Source organism: Elephas maximus, chromosome 8 (genome assembly GCF_024166365.1).
Source record: "Elephas maximus indicus isolate mEleMax1 chromosome 8, mEleMax1 primary haplotype, whole genome shotgun sequence".
Classification (NCBI taxonomy): domain Eukaryota; kingdom Metazoa; phylum Chordata; class Mammalia; order Proboscidea; family Elephantidae; genus Elephas; species Elephas maximus.
Window position 1 is genome coordinate 58305758 of NC_064826.1, and position 18500 is coordinate 58324257.

Consider the following 18500-nt stretch of genomic DNA (forward strand, 5'->3'; position numbering starts at 1 on the left):
TTGATGTTCTGTGATTTCTAGTCCAACTGTTCTTCATATCTGTAAAAAAGGGGAGTGCAGAAGAGTGTGACAGTATAGCCCTATCCTAGCCAAACCAGGGGAAAAATATATCAATAGTAATTGCTTCCTGCTGCAAGGGAAACGGGAAAAGCTTCTAAAGATGTTTATTGTATACTATTATGAACAAAAGCCCGTGCCCAAAACTTGACCTTACTTTGAAAATTGGCAGTAAAAATGAAAGCGTAAAGCATTTATCTTGCATTTTCTGTACTACAGGGTAACTAAATAGCCCCAGTTGACTCTGAAAGTTTTTCCCTACAGAAAAAATTCAGTTAATAGATGTGAAAAGAAAGAAAATTAGAAAATGACCCAGTGATGCAGTGGTTAAGAGCTAATGAAAGGTTGGCTCTTCAAATCTACCAGCCGCTTCTTGGAAACCCTATGGGGCAGTTCTACTCTGTCCTATAGGGTCACTATGAGTCAGAATCCACTTGACTGCAACAGATTTGGATTTTTTTTAGAATGAAATGATTCAGGCAGTTTTCATCAATAAATGAAATTACTAGATGAAAATGGTGAGCTTCGTGTTTAGCACCTTGGGTGTCATTCCACCTTGATTTTGGGAAAGGTCCCAAAATAATTTGAGCTCCAAGGGGTGAAATTCTTTATGTACATTCAGCATTATCATGGCTCTTTTGTGATATCTGAACAAATGAAGAGCTCTGTAATGAATTTCTAATTGAAATATGCTTCGAGGAGGGGCTTTCCCATTTTCTTCCACTTTATTCCAGGTAGCCAGACTTCTCTTTGCCAATTTTTATTTTGGTTTTATAATTATGGTAACACCCTTCAGGGCTGCAGCCATACAGTTGTGCAGGTTGTTGGGTGTCTAGTCACACAGGCCCAAATCCAACCCAAGCCATTTGACCTGGTCAGGTGGTATCTGCCTGGAGGAAAGCCTTTTTCTAGTTCCCACAAAAGTCATATACAGGATAGTATTGATCCACATATCTTCATCATCCTTAACAGAAGTTCAGTGTCCCCCTAAGCAGTGACTCCCCCTTTACCCACTGATAAAGGCCCCCTGGTAACCACTAATAAACTTCAGTATCTATACATTTATTTGCATGTTCTAGATATTTCATATAAGCAGGATCGTACAATATTTGTCCTTTTGTGTCTGACTTATTTCACTGAACATATTGTTTTTAAGGTTCATCCAACATTACTGTATTTTTAAACCCATACACTGCCTCTCTTTTTCCTATCCTTTATGTCCTGAAAAGATTTTCCCAGATGCTGGAAATACTGTGATTCAAAACCTTTTATTCACTCTTTGGAAAACTGATAAAATCAAAGCTAGAATTAAATACAACTAGAAAATATTTTTAAAATAATGTTTAATGAGCACATATTTATAAAAGCAGTCATTCTTTAACATGAAAGAAACATAAAAAAATAAAAGATCTATGAGCCTAATACATATTTTCCTGGAATATAAGAAACATACCAGCAGTAAAGAAGTTTAATCTGATTTTTTAATCTAAAACAATTTAGACCTGATAAAAGGAATATGGTTTGCTGAAAGCACCCTATTTCCACCTGTTCTAAACTCACTCTTTTTCCCCTTTAAATAAACTGTAGGAGTCAGTTGTATTAAAGTGGTCAGATTGATTTGATGGTTTTGGGAAAAAGGCGGTATATTAGCAAGGACAAAAAGGAGAAAATTGACTTTCTCTGATCAACTGGTGGAGCTTGGAGCCCTTATAGTTGGGGCTGATGGTCAGGCCTGGAAATACAACGGTTACCTCAGAACTGCTAGGGCGCTCTTTCACTTCAGGCTTGATACCAAAAAAACGAGAACAAAAACAAAAACAAACCTGTTGCCCGTTGAGTTGATTTCCACTAATAGCAACCTTATAAGGACAGAGTAAAAGTGCCCTTATAGAATTTCCAAGGAGCTGCAGGTGGGTTCAACTGGCTTTTATTAAACACTCAAGTAGAAGATCCCTGGTGGCGCAGTGGTTAAGAGCTTAGCTGTTAACCAGAGTTGGCAGTCTGAGTTCAGCCAGCCGCTCCTTGGAGATCCTATGGAGCAGTTCTAACCATGTCCTATAGGGTCGTTATGAGTCGGAATGGTTTTTTTGGTTTCTGAGTCAAAATCGACTGGACCTCTACGGGTTTGGGTTTTTTTTCCCCTCCTTAGAGCATTTTTACTCGTTACAATGTAGAGTCCTTCTTATTATAGGTAAACTCTTTACTCAGGTGTGGCATTTTCTATTTTTAGGGATGAACTATGACCAAGTGGAAACATTACTCCTTTACACAAAGGAGCATGGTTGACTTCAAAGGCTATCTCCAGACTAGCTGGGAGAGTAGGTAAGTTTCAATCAGCCAACTCTTTGGTCAAAGAGCAGTTTCCATCCCAACAACACTTGGCTGTTTTGCCTGAAATGGAGTGGATGGATAGTGACATTTTTGACATTTTCCCTGTCTTTCCCCACTGATGTTCTAGGGGTCAGCACTACTCATGATGGTTCCTGCTCACAACTGGGCTGGGTCAAGGATAAATGAATGGAGCATACGTTATCTGTGCCTTCTTACCCATTTATAAATCAACCCAAATTAAAATAAAAAACTCGATAAAGGTGTGATGAAACCAATACCCTAATCCAATGCTAATGGTATTGCTATGGTCAATTTAGAAATAAATTTGCAGTATATATCAAATAATATAAAAAGTTACTTAACCCCACTTCTTACCAATTATTCTGAGGAAATATGTGCTGAGAGATTCTCTAAAATGTTGTTTGCTTTGGTAAAAAATGGATACAACCTATATGTTTAATTAGGACAGTGGTTAAATAAATGCCCATTTGATTAAATATTATTCAGCCATGATATAAACTTAAATATCATGTAAATAGGAGAACAAAACTTCTAATATGTTAAGTGAAAATTGTATTATAAAAATGAATTGTGAAAGATGGATATAAAATTGAATTATAGTATGATAAAACTATTTTTAAAAGATTCTCTAGAAAAATCCTGGATTACTGTTGATTTTTTTAATGTATATTTTAAATATTTTGTTTAATGCTATGTGTTATATGTGATAATAAAAGTGAAAAAAAAAGAAAAAAATGACTTTTCTAGAGTGGAGAGAAAAATGTCAAGCTGATGCCTGTTGGTTATTTTAGTATGTGGGAAGATGGTGCATAAAGCTCCTTTTAGCTCCATGCTTGAGCTGGGAAGGTTAAACCTGCTGAAGGTCATCTTGGAAATGGCGTTTTCACCACAGAAAAACTGCAAGAAACGTTCTGTTCTGTGTTCCAGCAAGGATTTGAGAAAGAACCAAGTGTCATATTATACTTGCTGTTGATACCTTTTTCTGTCCTTGGGCTTTCCATAATTCTTTCTCATCTATGTATTGGTAAGATTTTATCATTAGGTTATTCATTTTATTTCACTGCTTAAAACTGTAATAAACTATGACAAATTATGGAAGCTACTTTTTTAATACTAGAAATTCATCCCATGAGTGGTTAATATTGAACTATATTTGGAATATACAATTTATAAAACATACTGAAGCAAAAACCTAAGTAATATCAAATCTAATATAGTACAAATTTAGAATATTTATTTAGTTTCCCATCTGGTTTATTTAAACTTTTTTTGTGTGAGACAAACAATTTGTGTAGAATTATTTAAATAGATTCTGGGTTATTTGAACTTTCTGTGCAAGGACTTTTATCAACATTTCACCCTTACTGCACATTGAGTTCACGTGATATTCCTCCATTTTTATTCATCTTTCCTACACCTGTTCCTTGTAGAGGAAGAGTATTATGCCAACTGTATAGATTTGCATATACACAAGGCATGCTTACTCTCAATCGTGATATTTTTGTTGTGTTGTAAAATAGTTCTGCAGGGTGTACATCTACCTTGGTAAAAGAAAAATCAAGGAGCACATTTAACTACAGAATTTATTATGGCAGTATTTATGATCATCTTTACTTCCAAAAAGCAAACAAACAAATTTCATTCCTCTTACTGCATTTACCTCTTTTCTTCAGATATATAGAATAAAGCCTTTATCAGTGGCCAATATCTTACTGTTTGGTCTTTCACTTCACTCAGTTCTCAAATCAGAGAAGGAAGTTACCCGTAATTCTCCTGGATTTTGCAAGACGTTAGGTTATGCAAGTTACACACAACAAAGAAGCCTCTTAGTGTGAAACCACAAGGCTAATCTCAACCTCAACTCTAACACCTCTGAGAAAAGAGGTTGGGACCTGCACTGATTCATTTATCACTAACCTGAACTAAAGCCCGGTGTTCTCTTCCTGTCTGCAGATTTCTCAAGTCAAGGCAAAGTTTCCTTCTCAGTTCACAGATTTCAGGCTATGGTGGGAGAAGAAAACTTTCTTAACTGTACCCATTGTTCTTCTCTAAATATTTAATGCAGTGGTTCAGAAATCTGGAAAAATTGAAATTTGCGTTAAATATCTGTTTTTCCATTCAACGATGATGAAATTTTCGAGTTTCTTTCCCATCCCTGGCGGATCCGTGTAAGGGTCTTGTCTATACATGGCATGATGAGGATAAACTTGATCACCAGCACCGTGCAAGGAATGATGAGTGCTAACACGTAGGCTGAAGGAAGACACCATCTGAGAATTGAAGGGCTGAGGAATCTCTTTCCCCCATACACCAGTGTGTGGGCTGTGCACAAGATCAGGGTCAAATAGCCCAGTTTGGACTATAAAGCAAGAAACAAACAAACAAAATGTAAATATTCTATTTACATTTATAGTGAAAACATTCTAAGCCACTGAATTTATTTATCAGCAACCTATAATACTACATTCGAGACCTGGAATACCTAGGATACTGAAGGAAGTATTAACCCTCCTTGGGGATGATAAATATTTCATTAAAAAAGAAAAAAGATTGTTGCTTACAAAACACATGGTAATTTTATTTTAACCTCACTGGATGGGAGAGTTTCCCAGGGGTAACTAATTTGAGTTAGAATAAATAATGTACTTTGCCTTCCTCCCCAAATGGTCTTTTCTGGAGGTCAGAAATGAATAAGACATGCTATGTCCTCAAGAAGCATCTCATTAGTATATGTTACTGACTGAAAGCAGATGCTAGCTAATTTCTACAGCAATAAAGAACAATTAGCAAACTTTTACTTTTTTTTTTTTTTAAAGCTCAATGTTTGTTTCTGTTTTAGTGCCTTGAATAAGGTCATAGCATCAGAAAATATTGACTGCATTTGGCCCCTGGGATAAACTGCAAGACTTGAAATTCAAATAGTACTATAAAATTCAAACCTAATTACAATTACTAATGATCTCTCTTCTATTATACTAATTTGCATTAAGCATACATCAGAATCATCTGGCGGGCTTGTTAAAGCAGATTGCTGAGCTCACCTCCAGAGTTTCTGATTCAGTAGGTCTGGGGTGGAGTTTAGGGATTTGAATATCTAACAAGATCCCTGGTAATGCTGACGCTGCTGGTCCAGGGACCACGCTTTGAGAACCACTGGTCTATATCAGGAGCCACCAGCCACTCCTTGGAGACTCTGTGGGGCAGTTCTATGCTGTCCTATGGGGTCGCTATGAGTCGGACTCCACTTGGCAGCAACTGGTGTTAGGTCTATATGAAAGGACCCCTGGTGGTACAGTGGTTAAAGTGATTGACTGCTAACTGAAAATTGGCAGTTTGAAACCACCAGTGCTCTGCAGGACAAAGATGTGGCATTCTGCTTCTGTAGAGATTTACAGCCTTGAAAACCCTTTGAGGTCGCTGTGAGTCAGAATCTACTCGATGCAGTGGGTTTTGGGGGTTTGGTCTTTTTTGTTACGAACCGCCTTTAATGAGGTGTATGGTGGTTGATATGTGGGAAAAAATTTTCTTCTTTACAGACCAGCATTAAGTCTGGCATGACCACAGCCTATTATATCTTGTTTTGAAGGTTTTAGACTTTAATTCAATATGTCTGTCCATAAAAATATATCCATATGGTAAATGTTAATTTTCAGAAGTAGAAATTTTGTCTTTGAGTTTCTCTTCACCTTACATATAGTACATGTCCATATAAAAAAATTAATAGTTTTTGGTGCTTTTTGCTCTAGAGTCTTAGCTGTGGCCCTGGGAGGAGTCGGAAATCTTGGTAAGGGATGCCTTGCTAGGAAATCACACCATTATGGAACCTGTCCTTTTAAATCACACCACCAAGGAACCTACACTTTTTTACCTGAGTTGAGCATTTACTAATTTGAGCTTGTTTCATTTACTTTGTAAAAATGAGACTGCTAGGAAGGTGGAGGAGAAAAATGAAAAATTAGTCATGATATGAGAATGTTTGTAAAGTCATATTCATTTTGCAGTATAAAGCAGATCAGATCTTGAAGTCCTTACCTGGACAAACCGGAATTCTCTCCAGTTGACCATGTTGCTAACTGATGGCAAGGAAGTGATTCCCAAGAGCACAAACAGAAAAAATCCGAGGATCCCCAAAGCCACATATGAATCGCTAACCCAGGCTGAAGAGGTACTGAATGGATTGTCTTTATTGGCTGCCTTTAAAGGAAAATTGCAATCAATTAAACAAAACTATATTTTTTACAAACCATCCACACTTGTAAGGGGATTGAAAATACCTCTGCATGGTTTATTTGCTCAAGGCAAATTGTAGAGCATTTCTTAATAATCATTTAAAGATAACTGAAGAGAAAACTATACTTACGAATTATGTTTTTGGTAGAAAAAGTAATCGGTTCTTTTGGGACTTTATTATAATACATGGCTTTAGAAATTGTGCCAGCAGTTTTAATTTACCTTATAAATCCTAGAATGAAGTAAACATTTTCTTAAACTTCCTTTACCATATGGCTTTTTGTTCCCTGAGCAAAACATAATGTTCTCAAATGATTACATCAGAATTCTGTTTTGTGCTTTACATGGTGACGATTCACACATACAAAGTCTGAGTTCTCTCATGTTTATTATGTCAGAATATAGCATCAAATCTGTGACATCACGGGGTGAGAAGCATCAAGCCCTTTTAGTGTGACTCTTGCTCAAAAATTTCCCAAGTACTTGTTAGGGAAACAATGTAAAGAAGCCCATAGAAGCATCATCAATGAGTTACTGACCAATGATCTTTAAGACTGAAGGGGAGCAAAACCAGTCACTCTCAACCAGAACTGATTAAAGCACTTTCTCTGGGGCTGCAGTTAAGTGTCCCTTGCTGAAGCTCTCTAAATTTCTTGGCCATGTACAGATACTGCTTGACATTTTCTTAGAACTTATTTCTAGTTAGTGAAGACAACTTCCGACAAATTAAACATTAATGAGTATTTTCAGGGGAAGAGATGGATTTATAAGCACCCTTTTGTGAACTTGTATACATTTCTGTGGCACATGTATGAACAGCCTCCTTACTTAGAAGAAGATTGGTTTTGACTTCCAAAGAGGAGTAGCATGTATAAAAATAAAAACTTGAAAACACATTGGTTTGCATTTATTGACTTTAATCCAAGTGACTTCAAGTGAATTTGAGGTGTCATTAGGTTTCCTGAAGCACCAAATCTATCAGTTTTTCTGTATCCTAGCCAGTCCTGAGAATACAGATCTGGACCTGAGTAAATCTGGAGTTATAACTTTTATAGTTAGATTTAACTCAATAGTTATATGAGATTTTAACTGGATTCATGAAAGAAAGACACATGAGGTTTCTAATTTTAGTTAAAAAATAAAGATGCTTAGAAGAATTATTTTCTAGAGTAGTGAAATGGAATATGAGGGAAGATATAGCAAGATTCTTCTTTGTTTTAAGGAAAAGAAAAATAAAAATGAGTAGAGATTTACCTGTGTAATGGTTATGTTTCTCAGCCTCCATCGTACATAATAGCGGATGGGAATCACAAGTGTGTAGAGGACGTGAAGGAAGGCGAAGCCCAGAGCTACTAATCCAAGCTGCTTTCTGCAAAGCATCCAGTGGTCAAGCCAGTCTGGGAATCGGCGATATTTTGTACCTCGATACAGCTGCAGAATGGCAGCAATAACACCAGGGAGGTAAACCAAGGCAAGCAGTGTAAGTGCTGCTATTGGAAAGACACGGTTTGGAATGGAGATAGCCATGCGAAATGTTTCATCTTTCTTTTCATAAACATAAGGGTAGATTACTTCTCTTATAACACAGTAGGAAAAGATGAAGATACACAGCACAGCAGACAAATAGAGGGGGAACCTCCACATTGGAAAAAGTTGCAGGGGGTAGTTTTCAATTTCCTTAGCTGCCGTGAGAGATCCTTGATCCAATGGAGTAAGTCCGAGAGTACGAACAATATCCATCACTCTTTGCTTAGCCTTGCTGTCATTTCCGCAGACAAATACCTGAATTAAAAATAATCAAATCTGTATTTATTATTTACTGAATTACTTTGGAAGTCTTTTATAAGCACTGTGGAAAATAATGGCATGTAGTAGTGATTTGCTTTTCAAACAAGCATATAGAATTAACATATTTAACAAGATGACATTTTAAACTTGCCCATGTCTGCTGCGTAGCTAAGTACCAGGTTTTTAAGTTGAGGGTGGTTTTAGGGACATCATCATCCTGATATGATAAGACTTAGGCTTCAACAGTGTGAATAATTCGACCTCTCTTCTGCGTTTGTGAGTGCCACTTAACTTACGGATTCTTTCTTATCTCAGCAAATAAATGGAACCTGTCTCCTACAAGGTAAAGGAAGTGGAAACAAATTACTACCAATGAATTAGCTGTGTTAATTTCTAGCACTGACAAGAGGCCTCCCTAGACTGCTGCCACTGGGTTCCATCCAACTAAAAGCTGAGGGTATAGACCGTGTGCTATATCCTGCAACAATTGACTGCCTTACCTAGTCAAAGAAAAGACAATTATTCATGGTACATATCAGCAGAATGAAATGTTTAGTATGTATTTTATTTTGGAATTATATTCTGGAATCTTTGAGTTAAGTGCACATTAAAAGACAAAAATTTTAAAGATTGAGTGTAAATTTATCATTTAATCTTACCTGTCGGCTTGCATCCAGTGCTCCTGACTGGAGAGCCCAGGCTGAGATGGTGTTAAATGCTTTCACGACATGGGTTCCTGGCACCAACTGAGCAAGGTACTCTGCATTAGATTCTGGATACTGATTGATTTTGAGGTTGTTGCTGACGTCGACCAGTATTTTCCCATTGAGAACCTCAGTTAATTCTGTGAGAAAATCATAATGCTCTCTATGGATTGTTACGATTATCATGTCAGATTTCTGGGCTGCTTCGGAATAGCTTAAAACCTCAGCACTGCTGGGCAGCAGACTGGACATCTGAGGGTTTCGACTTCCAAAGACAACAGAGTAGCCACATTGGAGCATTTTAAATCCTAATGATCTTCCAAAATCCCCAGTTCCAAAAATACATACAGTCTCTTGCTTTTCTGAAGAATTCATAGTAAGAGGAAGTGCATCTGTACAAGTTTTCTCCATAACTGAAAAAAAAACAATAAAAATACCCAAAAAACATGAATGCACTGGGGATGAAAAAAATCAATGAGAATTAAACCCAGAAAACAGTGTAACTGGCATTATCTCTGTAGTTGCTCTAATCTCTAATGGATTATTTTAAGAGTATTCCCCTCCCACCCCGCCAATTTTGGGAGAAGTAAAAACTGTCACATCCATCCTCATATGTGCCTTAAATACAAAATCATCGGTGAATTTTTTTTTTTTTTTCTGTCGGAGGAAGAGATGTAGTGAAAAACCAAGATGTTGGTAGATACATGAAACTATGGACATATGTTGTATGATACTGTATTCATCAAATACAGTTCTGAAAGTTCTCACAGCAAAATCTTACAAAGAATGCACTGAGAAGGAAATTATAGATGAATTAATTTATGTTTACTGTTACGAAAGTCCTAAAGAAAATACTAGCAAATAGAACCCAGCAGCCTGTTAAGAGAAAAGTGTACCTGATCAAGTGGGGCTTATTCTAGCAATGTGAAGTTTAGCTCTGCAAATTCAATCTTAGGAAATTTATTAATAACATACCTTACCAAGATTTAAGGAGAAAATACAGTCATCTCTGCGTATGCTAATTGGATATGTTAAAATTCAACATTCATTTTTGGCTCACAGTAAAATAGGAACAGATGCATATTACTTTAACAAAGAAAAGTATCTATCCTAACCAAAAATCCAGTATCATTCTTAATAGAGTACATATTACTAGAAATATTCTCAATAAAGTCAGAAACCAGATATGACTGCTGTGACCACTTTAGATATAATTATTGTTCTGGGGGGTTCTAGCTAACATAATTAGACCAGAGAAGTAAATTAGAAGCATAGGAATTCAAAAAGGGTTGCAGGTGTCCAAATTTAAACTTGGAAAAATCAAGAAAGCCACTGAAAAACTACATGTAAAAAGAATTCAATGTCTTCTCTGGGAACCCAATTAAAATCAATATTCTTAATGTATTTGAAAAACAAAACAGTAAAAAAGTTAATAAAGGACACTATTTATAGCTGCAACAAAATAGAGAAAATATTTAGACATAATTGTAACAAGATATGCACAAGATCTGTACGAGAAATTTGAAAATGCCCCTAAGAATCAGAGAAGATGGCTTAAATAAATGGAAATGTACACCATGTTCTTGCATGGGAAGACTAAGCCTCAGAAAGATGTCAGGTTTCCCCCAATTTAATCTGTAAATTATGAAAAGCAGGGTAATGAATGGAAAGCTAGTCTTATCAAATATTAAAAATATTATAGAGTTAAAATGAATAATGTACTATCATAGGAACAGAAAAATTTCAATGGAACAGAGTAAAAAAAAAAAAAATCCCAAAGTAGATGAAAACACGTATGATAAAGATGGGATCTCAAGTCAATCAGAAAAAGATGATTATTCAGTGGCTAATGCTGGGATGAGGAGCCCTAACGACACAGTGGTTAAGCATTTGGCCTCTACCCAAAAAGGTCAGTGGTTCAAACCCACCAGCCGCTCCATAGGATAAAGATGTGACAGTCTGCTTCTGTAAAGATTCCACTCTATGGGGCAGTTCTACTCTGTCCTGTAGGGTAGCTGTGAGTCTGAATTGACTGCACGGCAATGGGCCTTTTTTTTTTTTTTTTAAATGTTGGGACAGCTAAGTAGCCAATAAAAAAAGCTGAATCTTTAAGGAATGTGTGGCTAATTGCCTCCATGAACAACTACCTCCTTTGCCCATGAGACCAGAACAAGATGGTGCCCAGCTACCATTACTGAACATTTTGATCAAAGATTTTATAGAAGAATCCTGACCAAAAAGGGGGAAAGTAGAACAGAATTTCAAATTTTCATGGATTCTAGATTTCCTGGAGCCATGGAGCATGGGTGAACCCCTGAAACTATTGCCCCGAGATAATCTTTAAGTGTTAAATCAAAAATATCCCCTGAAGTCATCTGAAAATCAAACAATAGTTTAGCTTAACTCGTAAGAAAGGTCTACCTTTAGCATTATGCTCTTTTAAGAACTATCTATATGGGATCAAATTGATAACAGCAACCCAAAAGATTAGATAGGAACCTTATGGCGCACTGAGTTTATGTTAATGATGGAGGAACAACTTAGAAAAGGACAGTGAGAATGGTTGCACAACTCAAGCAATGTAATCAATGTCACTAAATTGTATGTATAGAAACTGCTGAATTGGTGTATGTTTTGCTGTGTATATTCTCAACAACAACAAGATAAATTTAGAAGAAAATATATCGGAGATTAAAAAAAATTTTTTTTTTTTTTAAATGGAACTAAAAGAGAATTAGAAGAAACCATGGAAAACTATTTTATTATCTTAGAGGAGGAAGGCCTTTTTTTCCTATGTTACAAATCCCTCAAACTATTAAAGAATAGTTTGAAGTTGAATACATAAAAAGAGATAATATATACAAAGCAAAAACCAAAGTCAGAAGACAACAAACTGGGAAAAATATTTTCATCTCATGTGAATCAATAAGGAAAAAAAATTGCCCACAAAAATTATTGGTTAAAATGTATGAGCTGATAGTTGATCCTAACGAAATAGAAAAGACTTTTATATAGTAAAAGATTCTTAATCTCACCAAAAAAAAAAAAAAAAAAGTTTAAATTCAGATACTGTAAGGAACTATGTGACTATATTCCTTTTTAAAAATTTGTGAAATTTATATTTGAAACAAAAAATCAGACAAAAGTTCTCAAAGATTCTATGCTGTAACATAATCTAGGTTACTGTCTATACTTTTGAAGAATTTGAAGAGTATTATTTTTATTTTCAGTATTAAATTTTTCTCAAAGTTCTTAAATTCTTCCCAAGATTTATTTAAGCATTCAAAATGTATATATACACACATATACATATATCTATGTATATTTTGGTCTTTTTTGTTCAGTGATGCTCAGTGTGAAGAGGAGTACTGCCTACCAGACTGTTGTTGTTAGCTGCCCTTTGGTCAGTCCCCTACTCATGACAACCCCGTGTGTTACAGAGTAGAACTGCTCCCTAGGGTTTTCTTGGCTGTAATCTTTATGGAAGCAGTTTTCTAGGCTTTTCTTCGGCACTGCTGGGTGAGTTCAGACCGCCACTCTTTAGCTGACAGCAGACTGCTTTTGCCACCCAGCCTCCTCCACCACAGACTAGGCCCGTGGTAGTTGTTGAATACATATTAGAAGGATGGAATGTAGAAGTTGGAAATAGCAGCGTTTACTCTGTGTGCCAGGCACAGTGAGAAGTGCTTAAAGAAGAGGAAGGTGAATAATTAAAGAGTAACCAAGGGGGAGAGTGGACAAGAGGGAAGGAGGAAAGTGGGGGGTTTGTTTTAAAGACATTACTTCTTTCATCCAAATGGGTTTAAAATAAAACTCACTGAACTTGATGTGGAACTTTCAAATCAATCACTGTGTGGCTCTTGCACCATGGATTACATGTGGACTGTAGAACGTATGTACCTTCTACCTTTCTACTGGGGTTCCAGAAATTTGTGCTTTCCATGTAAGCCTATGAAACACAGCTGCATTTTTACCTGAGCTTATTCAAAGTTGTATACCTGTATCACAAGCTGACCATCTAGGATAGTCAGAAATTACAGGGGAAAGACACAAGAAATATAGGACTTTCTTGTACTTCCACGGAAACTTCTTTTAATAATCAAATTAAGCACAACAGTTGAATCATTTTGTAATCCAGCTGGTGCTACCCTGAACAGGTGTCAGAGAAGGTTATGGCCACATATGGGAAAGCACCTGTAGGTGGTCAGAAGACCACACCACTCCCCAATCACAGATAGTGCACATCAGTACATAAGGCCCTTCACAGGAAAACACAATTGTACCTTTGAAAACTTCTTAGTAGCATCTATAAATTTTGCAATTTATAAATTGCAAACTAGTTTAGCAATTTATATTACATTGGTTAGCTGCAATTCAGTTATAACTCAAACCCTCAAACTACTGAATAGTGTTTTAATTATTCTTCTTTGTACAACTGGTTTGTGAGTGTGTTGAAATAATATCAGGCTGTCACTTTTCCTCCATTATTTTATTCTAATATATCTCCCTCTCATATGAATGTTTGAGATGAACATTCACAAGCAAAACATAGATTTGATTAAGTTGCCGGTATCTGTTAATGAGATGGATGATTTCTTTATTGTAATATTCTGATTTGAATCATCTAAAGCATTGCAAAAGGAGAGTGATTCTGGACTCTATTTTGACTGTGACTACATTAATTTATTCTAACCTGCTGTGGACTTTTTAAAAATGAAGATACTGACTACACAGTACAATTGTTTTGCTCCACTTCTTACTATCAATGTGACCTTGGGCATTTTACTCAAATTATTTGTATCTCAGTTTCATCATCTTTAAAATGAGAAAGTAATAGTACCTCCTTCAGAATTATGGTGTTGACGAAGAATATTGAATATACCATGGACTGCCAAAAGAATGAACACATCTGTCTTGGAAAAAATACAACCAGAATGCTCCTTAGAAGCAGGGATGGCGAGACTTTGTCTCATGTTTTTTGGACATGTTATCAGAAGGACTCAGTCCCTGGAGAAGGATATCATGCTTGGTACAGTAGAGGATCAGTGAAAAAGAGATGCTTAACAGTGTAATGGATTGACATAGTGGCTGCAACAATGGGCTGAAGCATAACAGCCATTGTGAGGATGGCAGAAGACTGGGCAGTGTTTCATTCTTTTGTACATAGGGTCACTATGAGTTGGAACAGACTTGGTGGCAGCTAACAACAACAACAACACTTCAGAGATACTGTGAGAATTCGATAAGCTGATGTATCTTAAAACAGTTCCTCAATAAATGATGGCTTTATTATTATTAATAGACTAATAATTGATTAATTATCCAACTGACTAATAGAGTTTTCAAGTATCTAATTATTGTGACCTTTGTATAAATTTTATAAATTAAGGGTTAATTATGCTTATACAACTGTGATTATGTAAATTATAAAGCTGATCTGTAGTAGAGTGCAATGATTCTTAAGAAGCTCCCCCTTGAGCCACTTATTTCTATAAGAAGTGGATTTACAGCATATGAATTTATCAAAACACAGATGTGAAAACAGCTCAAGTGTGAATTTCTCTCATTTGTAATTCTTTCACATTTATTTCAATATTTTCCTCTTAAGATGCAGTTTGGCAATCCAATGTAACACACTTGGGCAGTTACCCCAACTATTAAAATTTATTTTCATACTTAAACCTTCAGAGACATCACTGAGCAAACAGAGACTACAAAGACAGTAAAAAAATATTAAAACACCATGGTTGGCTTAACAGAAAAAAGTTATTCACAGTGCAGTTATTTCTTATGCAAGTTATAGAAGGTGTGAGGTTGATAATTGAGTTGGCCACATCTTGATTCACACTGCAATTTCTCCTTGTCCTATCTCCATCTCCTGGGCGGAAACTGAGCTCAGTTTAGCCTCCACTGCATAACTGGCTCACTTTGGAGCCCCATATCTTGTATCTCTTGATTCTTGTCCTGGGGCTTCTCTGTGACCTGTGCATTCTTAGCAGGCAGATGTGTACAACCTGTGGGGCGACTGTAGACCAATGGGAGAAAGGAGCTTTTGGATAACTGCTTCTCCATTTTCATCTTCTGGCAAACAGTACTCACACATTCCATAAGGCTCCTCAGGAAGTGCCAGTGGAATAGAGCCCGACTAACCAACTGGATTACACACTCTTGTATTGTCTTTCCCACCTTCCCTGGCTTATGCATTCTACCCCTCACTCTGCTTCCCGGAGTCACTTTCCCAATGAACTATCTGGATACAAGTCTTTGTCACAAGGTCCTCTTGCAAGACAATTCGGGAAAATAAAATGTTTATTTACTTTTTTTGTAAGAAGAAAATTTCTCAGGCCTAAGGTCACCATAACTGGAATGACTAAGTAAAAAACAAAAAAATTAGTAATTCTCTAGAAGAGTTTATTTTTGAACTTGGAAAAATAGGAGTTCATAAAAAATGGAACTTATGCTTACTCTCAACCACAAGGGAGATCAAGTTGAGGGTGTAATTTATGGCAAGTACTTAATAAAGAAGGATGTTACACCCATTGAAGATATTTTTGTAACTCAAAATAGCTTGTAAGTTTAAACATGGATTCATTGAGGTAATAAGATTTCTTATTCGAAGACTTTAAAAAAGTAGTCTTCTAGTCTTGCCATACTCTTCTCAGATGTAGAATGGAAGAAATAAAGAAAATATAAGAAGGTGGTAAACAGGAAGTGGCATTATTAAGGGAGTAAAAGACAGGTTAAAATAGTTAAAACAAAACATAGCGGTCTTCTTTCTTCAGCTCTCCACAAACCTCAGGTATGTAGCAGTAAACACAGCAGGAATATCTCTTGGTTCAGAAAACCTCCAGTATTGGTTTTGCCTCCTATTGAAACATCTCCCAGAAGGGCTCTTGAAAATAGAGCCAAGAGAGGTAAAATGATCTTACAAGGTGTTGTTTAGGTTAGGGTTAGCAAACAATGATGTAGATGCCAAAGGTGGCAAAGACAGCTGACAAGGCCCTGGTAGCAGCCATCATCTAGAAGCAAGGCTTCAAACTGGTTCATTCCAGTTTGACCCCTTACTGAGAACTTGCATTTCCACCCCAGATATACTGAATCATAATCTACATAAGAATCACCTGGGGATCTTGTTGAAATTCTTATGTATACATAAGAATCGATGGGGGGGATCTTGTTAATCTGTAGATTATGATTCAGTATATCTGGGGCAGAAATGCAAATTACCAGCAGGGGGTCAAACTGGAATGAACAGATAAGGTGATGGTTGGACAATATGATGATTAAAATTAACATCACTGATCTGCACATGTGAAGACTGTTGATATGCCATGTGTTTTGTTACATGTATATACCACAGATTTTTTTTACGTCTTTATAATAAATGGATATTGAACTAAAAAAGAAAAATACCCGTGGAGCATAGTTCTACTCTGGCACACATGATTTGGAGTCAACTCCTAGACAACTGCTAGGAGCGGGTCAGAAAGAGTCTTGCTCATCATCTCCCTCTGTCTGCAGAACCCACCCTAGGTATTGGGAACCTGAGGCATAAGGAAGCATTTTTCTGGAATGGTCGTAACTGGGAATCTCCTGAGGCTTGTTAGGGCCAGTCTGGCTTGTGTGTTTTACTTTTCTCACCTACAGAAGCGAAAAAGCATATAAGTATTTATTTACATAATACATTTATAGAAGAAAAAGGAAAGAAAATCAGAGAGACCCAGACCACTTCCAGTTTTTGAGGATTCCAGCAAAATAAAAACTTGGAAATGTCAAACCAGGATGTTTTTATGCCTTTTTTATGCAGTATATTTTAAATATACTTAACAAATCAATACCTTAAAAACAAAAACATAAAGCCCTTTTATTTGAAATATATATAGATTCATAGGAAGTTGTAAAGATAGTATGGAGAGGTCCCTGTGTATCCTTCATCCAGCTTTTCCTAATGGTTATATTTTATATAACTATAGTACAATATCAAAACCAAAAATTTGAATTGGTACAATGCGTGTATGTAGTTCTATGTTGTTTTATCATGTATATATAATTTTTTTTTTTTATATGGGTTTCCAAAGCTTTAAATCTTTATGGAAGCAGACTGCCATATCTTTCTTCAGTGGAGCAGCTGATGGGTTCAAACTGCTGACCTTTTGGTTAGCAGCCGAATGCTAAAACACTGCATCACCAGGGCTCCCTATAGATTCATGTAAACACTACTGCAATCAGCATACAGAAACATTCCATCACTACAAAGACCTCCCTTGTGCTACCCCTTTTCAGCATACCTGCTTCCCTCATTCCCCTACCATCCCTAATCCCTGGCAACCACTAATCTGTTCTCTATCTCTATAATATTGTCACTTATCCATGGATTGGGATTGGCTTTTTTTTTCCACTCAGCGTAATGCCCTTGAGATCTATCTACATTGTTTGTGTATCAGTAGTTCATTCCTTATTATTGCTGGGTAGTATTCAGTGGTATGGATCTATCAGTTTGTTTAACCATTCATCTACTTTGGACATTTTGGTTGTTTTCACTTTTCGTTGTTGTTAGGTGCCTTTGAGTTGGTTCTGACTGATAGCAACCCTATGTGCAATAGAAGGAAACACTGTCTGGTCCTGTGCCATCCTCATGATTGTTGTTATACTTAAGCCCATTGTTGCAGCCACTGTGTCAGTTCATCTTGTTGCTTGCCTTTCTCTTTTGCTGATCCTCTGCTTTCCGGTTTTTAGCTTTTACAAATAAAGCTTCTATGAACATTCACGTACAGGTTTTTGTGTGAATAAAGTTTCTTTTCTCTGGGATAATAGCCCAGGAGTGTGACTGCTGGGTCATATGGTATTTGCTTAGTTTTATAAGAAACTGTCACACTGTTTTTCAGAGTGACTGTACCATTTTACATTCCTACCAGCAATGTATGAGTGATCCAGTTTCTCTGCATCCTTACCAGCGTTTGGTGTTGTCACTACATATTTTTATGTTAGTCATTCTGATATGCCATTGTGGTTTTAATTTGCATTTCCCTAATGGCTAATCGTGTCATCTTCTTGTCCTCTTTGGTGAAAGACCTTCATTTTTTTTTTCCATTTTAAATTGGATTTTTTAAAAATAGTTTTGAGACTTTATTTATTTTAGATATGAGTCCTTTGTTAAAGTACATGGTTTTCAAATATTTTCTACCAGTCTGTAGCTTGGCTTTTCCATTATCTTAGAAGAGTCCTTCACAGAACAAAAGTATTTAATTTGATGAAGTCCAATTAAAAAAATTTTTTTTTTAATTGTCTTAGGCTGGGTTCTCTAGAGAAGCAAAAGAAGTAAAGCATATAAATGTATATATATAACCAAACTCGTTGCTGTCGGGTCAA

The 18500-nt window shown here is 36.3% G+C and overlaps 1 protein-coding gene and 1 long non-coding RNA gene across 2 annotated transcripts in view; one reads left to right on the forward strand and one right to left on the reverse strand.

Annotated features, from left to right (window-relative positions):
* The first annotated feature begins 2038 nt into the window (after window positions 1–2038).
* Window positions 2039–8004, forward strand: LOC126081664 (uncharacterized). Its single transcript, XR_007518423.1, has 3 exons — window positions 2039–2379; window positions 6411–6574; window positions 7918–8004. It is a non-coding gene; the product is annotated as an uncharacterized LOC126081664 (long non-coding RNA).
* Window positions 3975–18500, reverse strand: part of STEAP4 (STEAP4 metalloreductase) — a 29152-nt gene continuing 14626 nt past the window's right edge. Inside the window, exons 2-5 of the mRNA XM_049893644.1 lie at window positions 9087–9544; window positions 7894–8421; window positions 6442–6603; window positions 3975–4768 (exon numbers count right to left, since the gene is read on the reverse strand). Coding sequence (XP_049749601.1) covers window positions 4508–4768; window positions 6442–6603; window positions 7894–8421; window positions 9087–9542 — 1407 coding nt within the window. The 5' untranslated portion in view covers window positions 9543–9544 and the 3' untranslated portion in view covers window positions 3975–4507. The remainder of the gene's footprint in view (window positions 4769–6441; window positions 6604–7893; window positions 8422–9086; window positions 9545–18500) is intronic.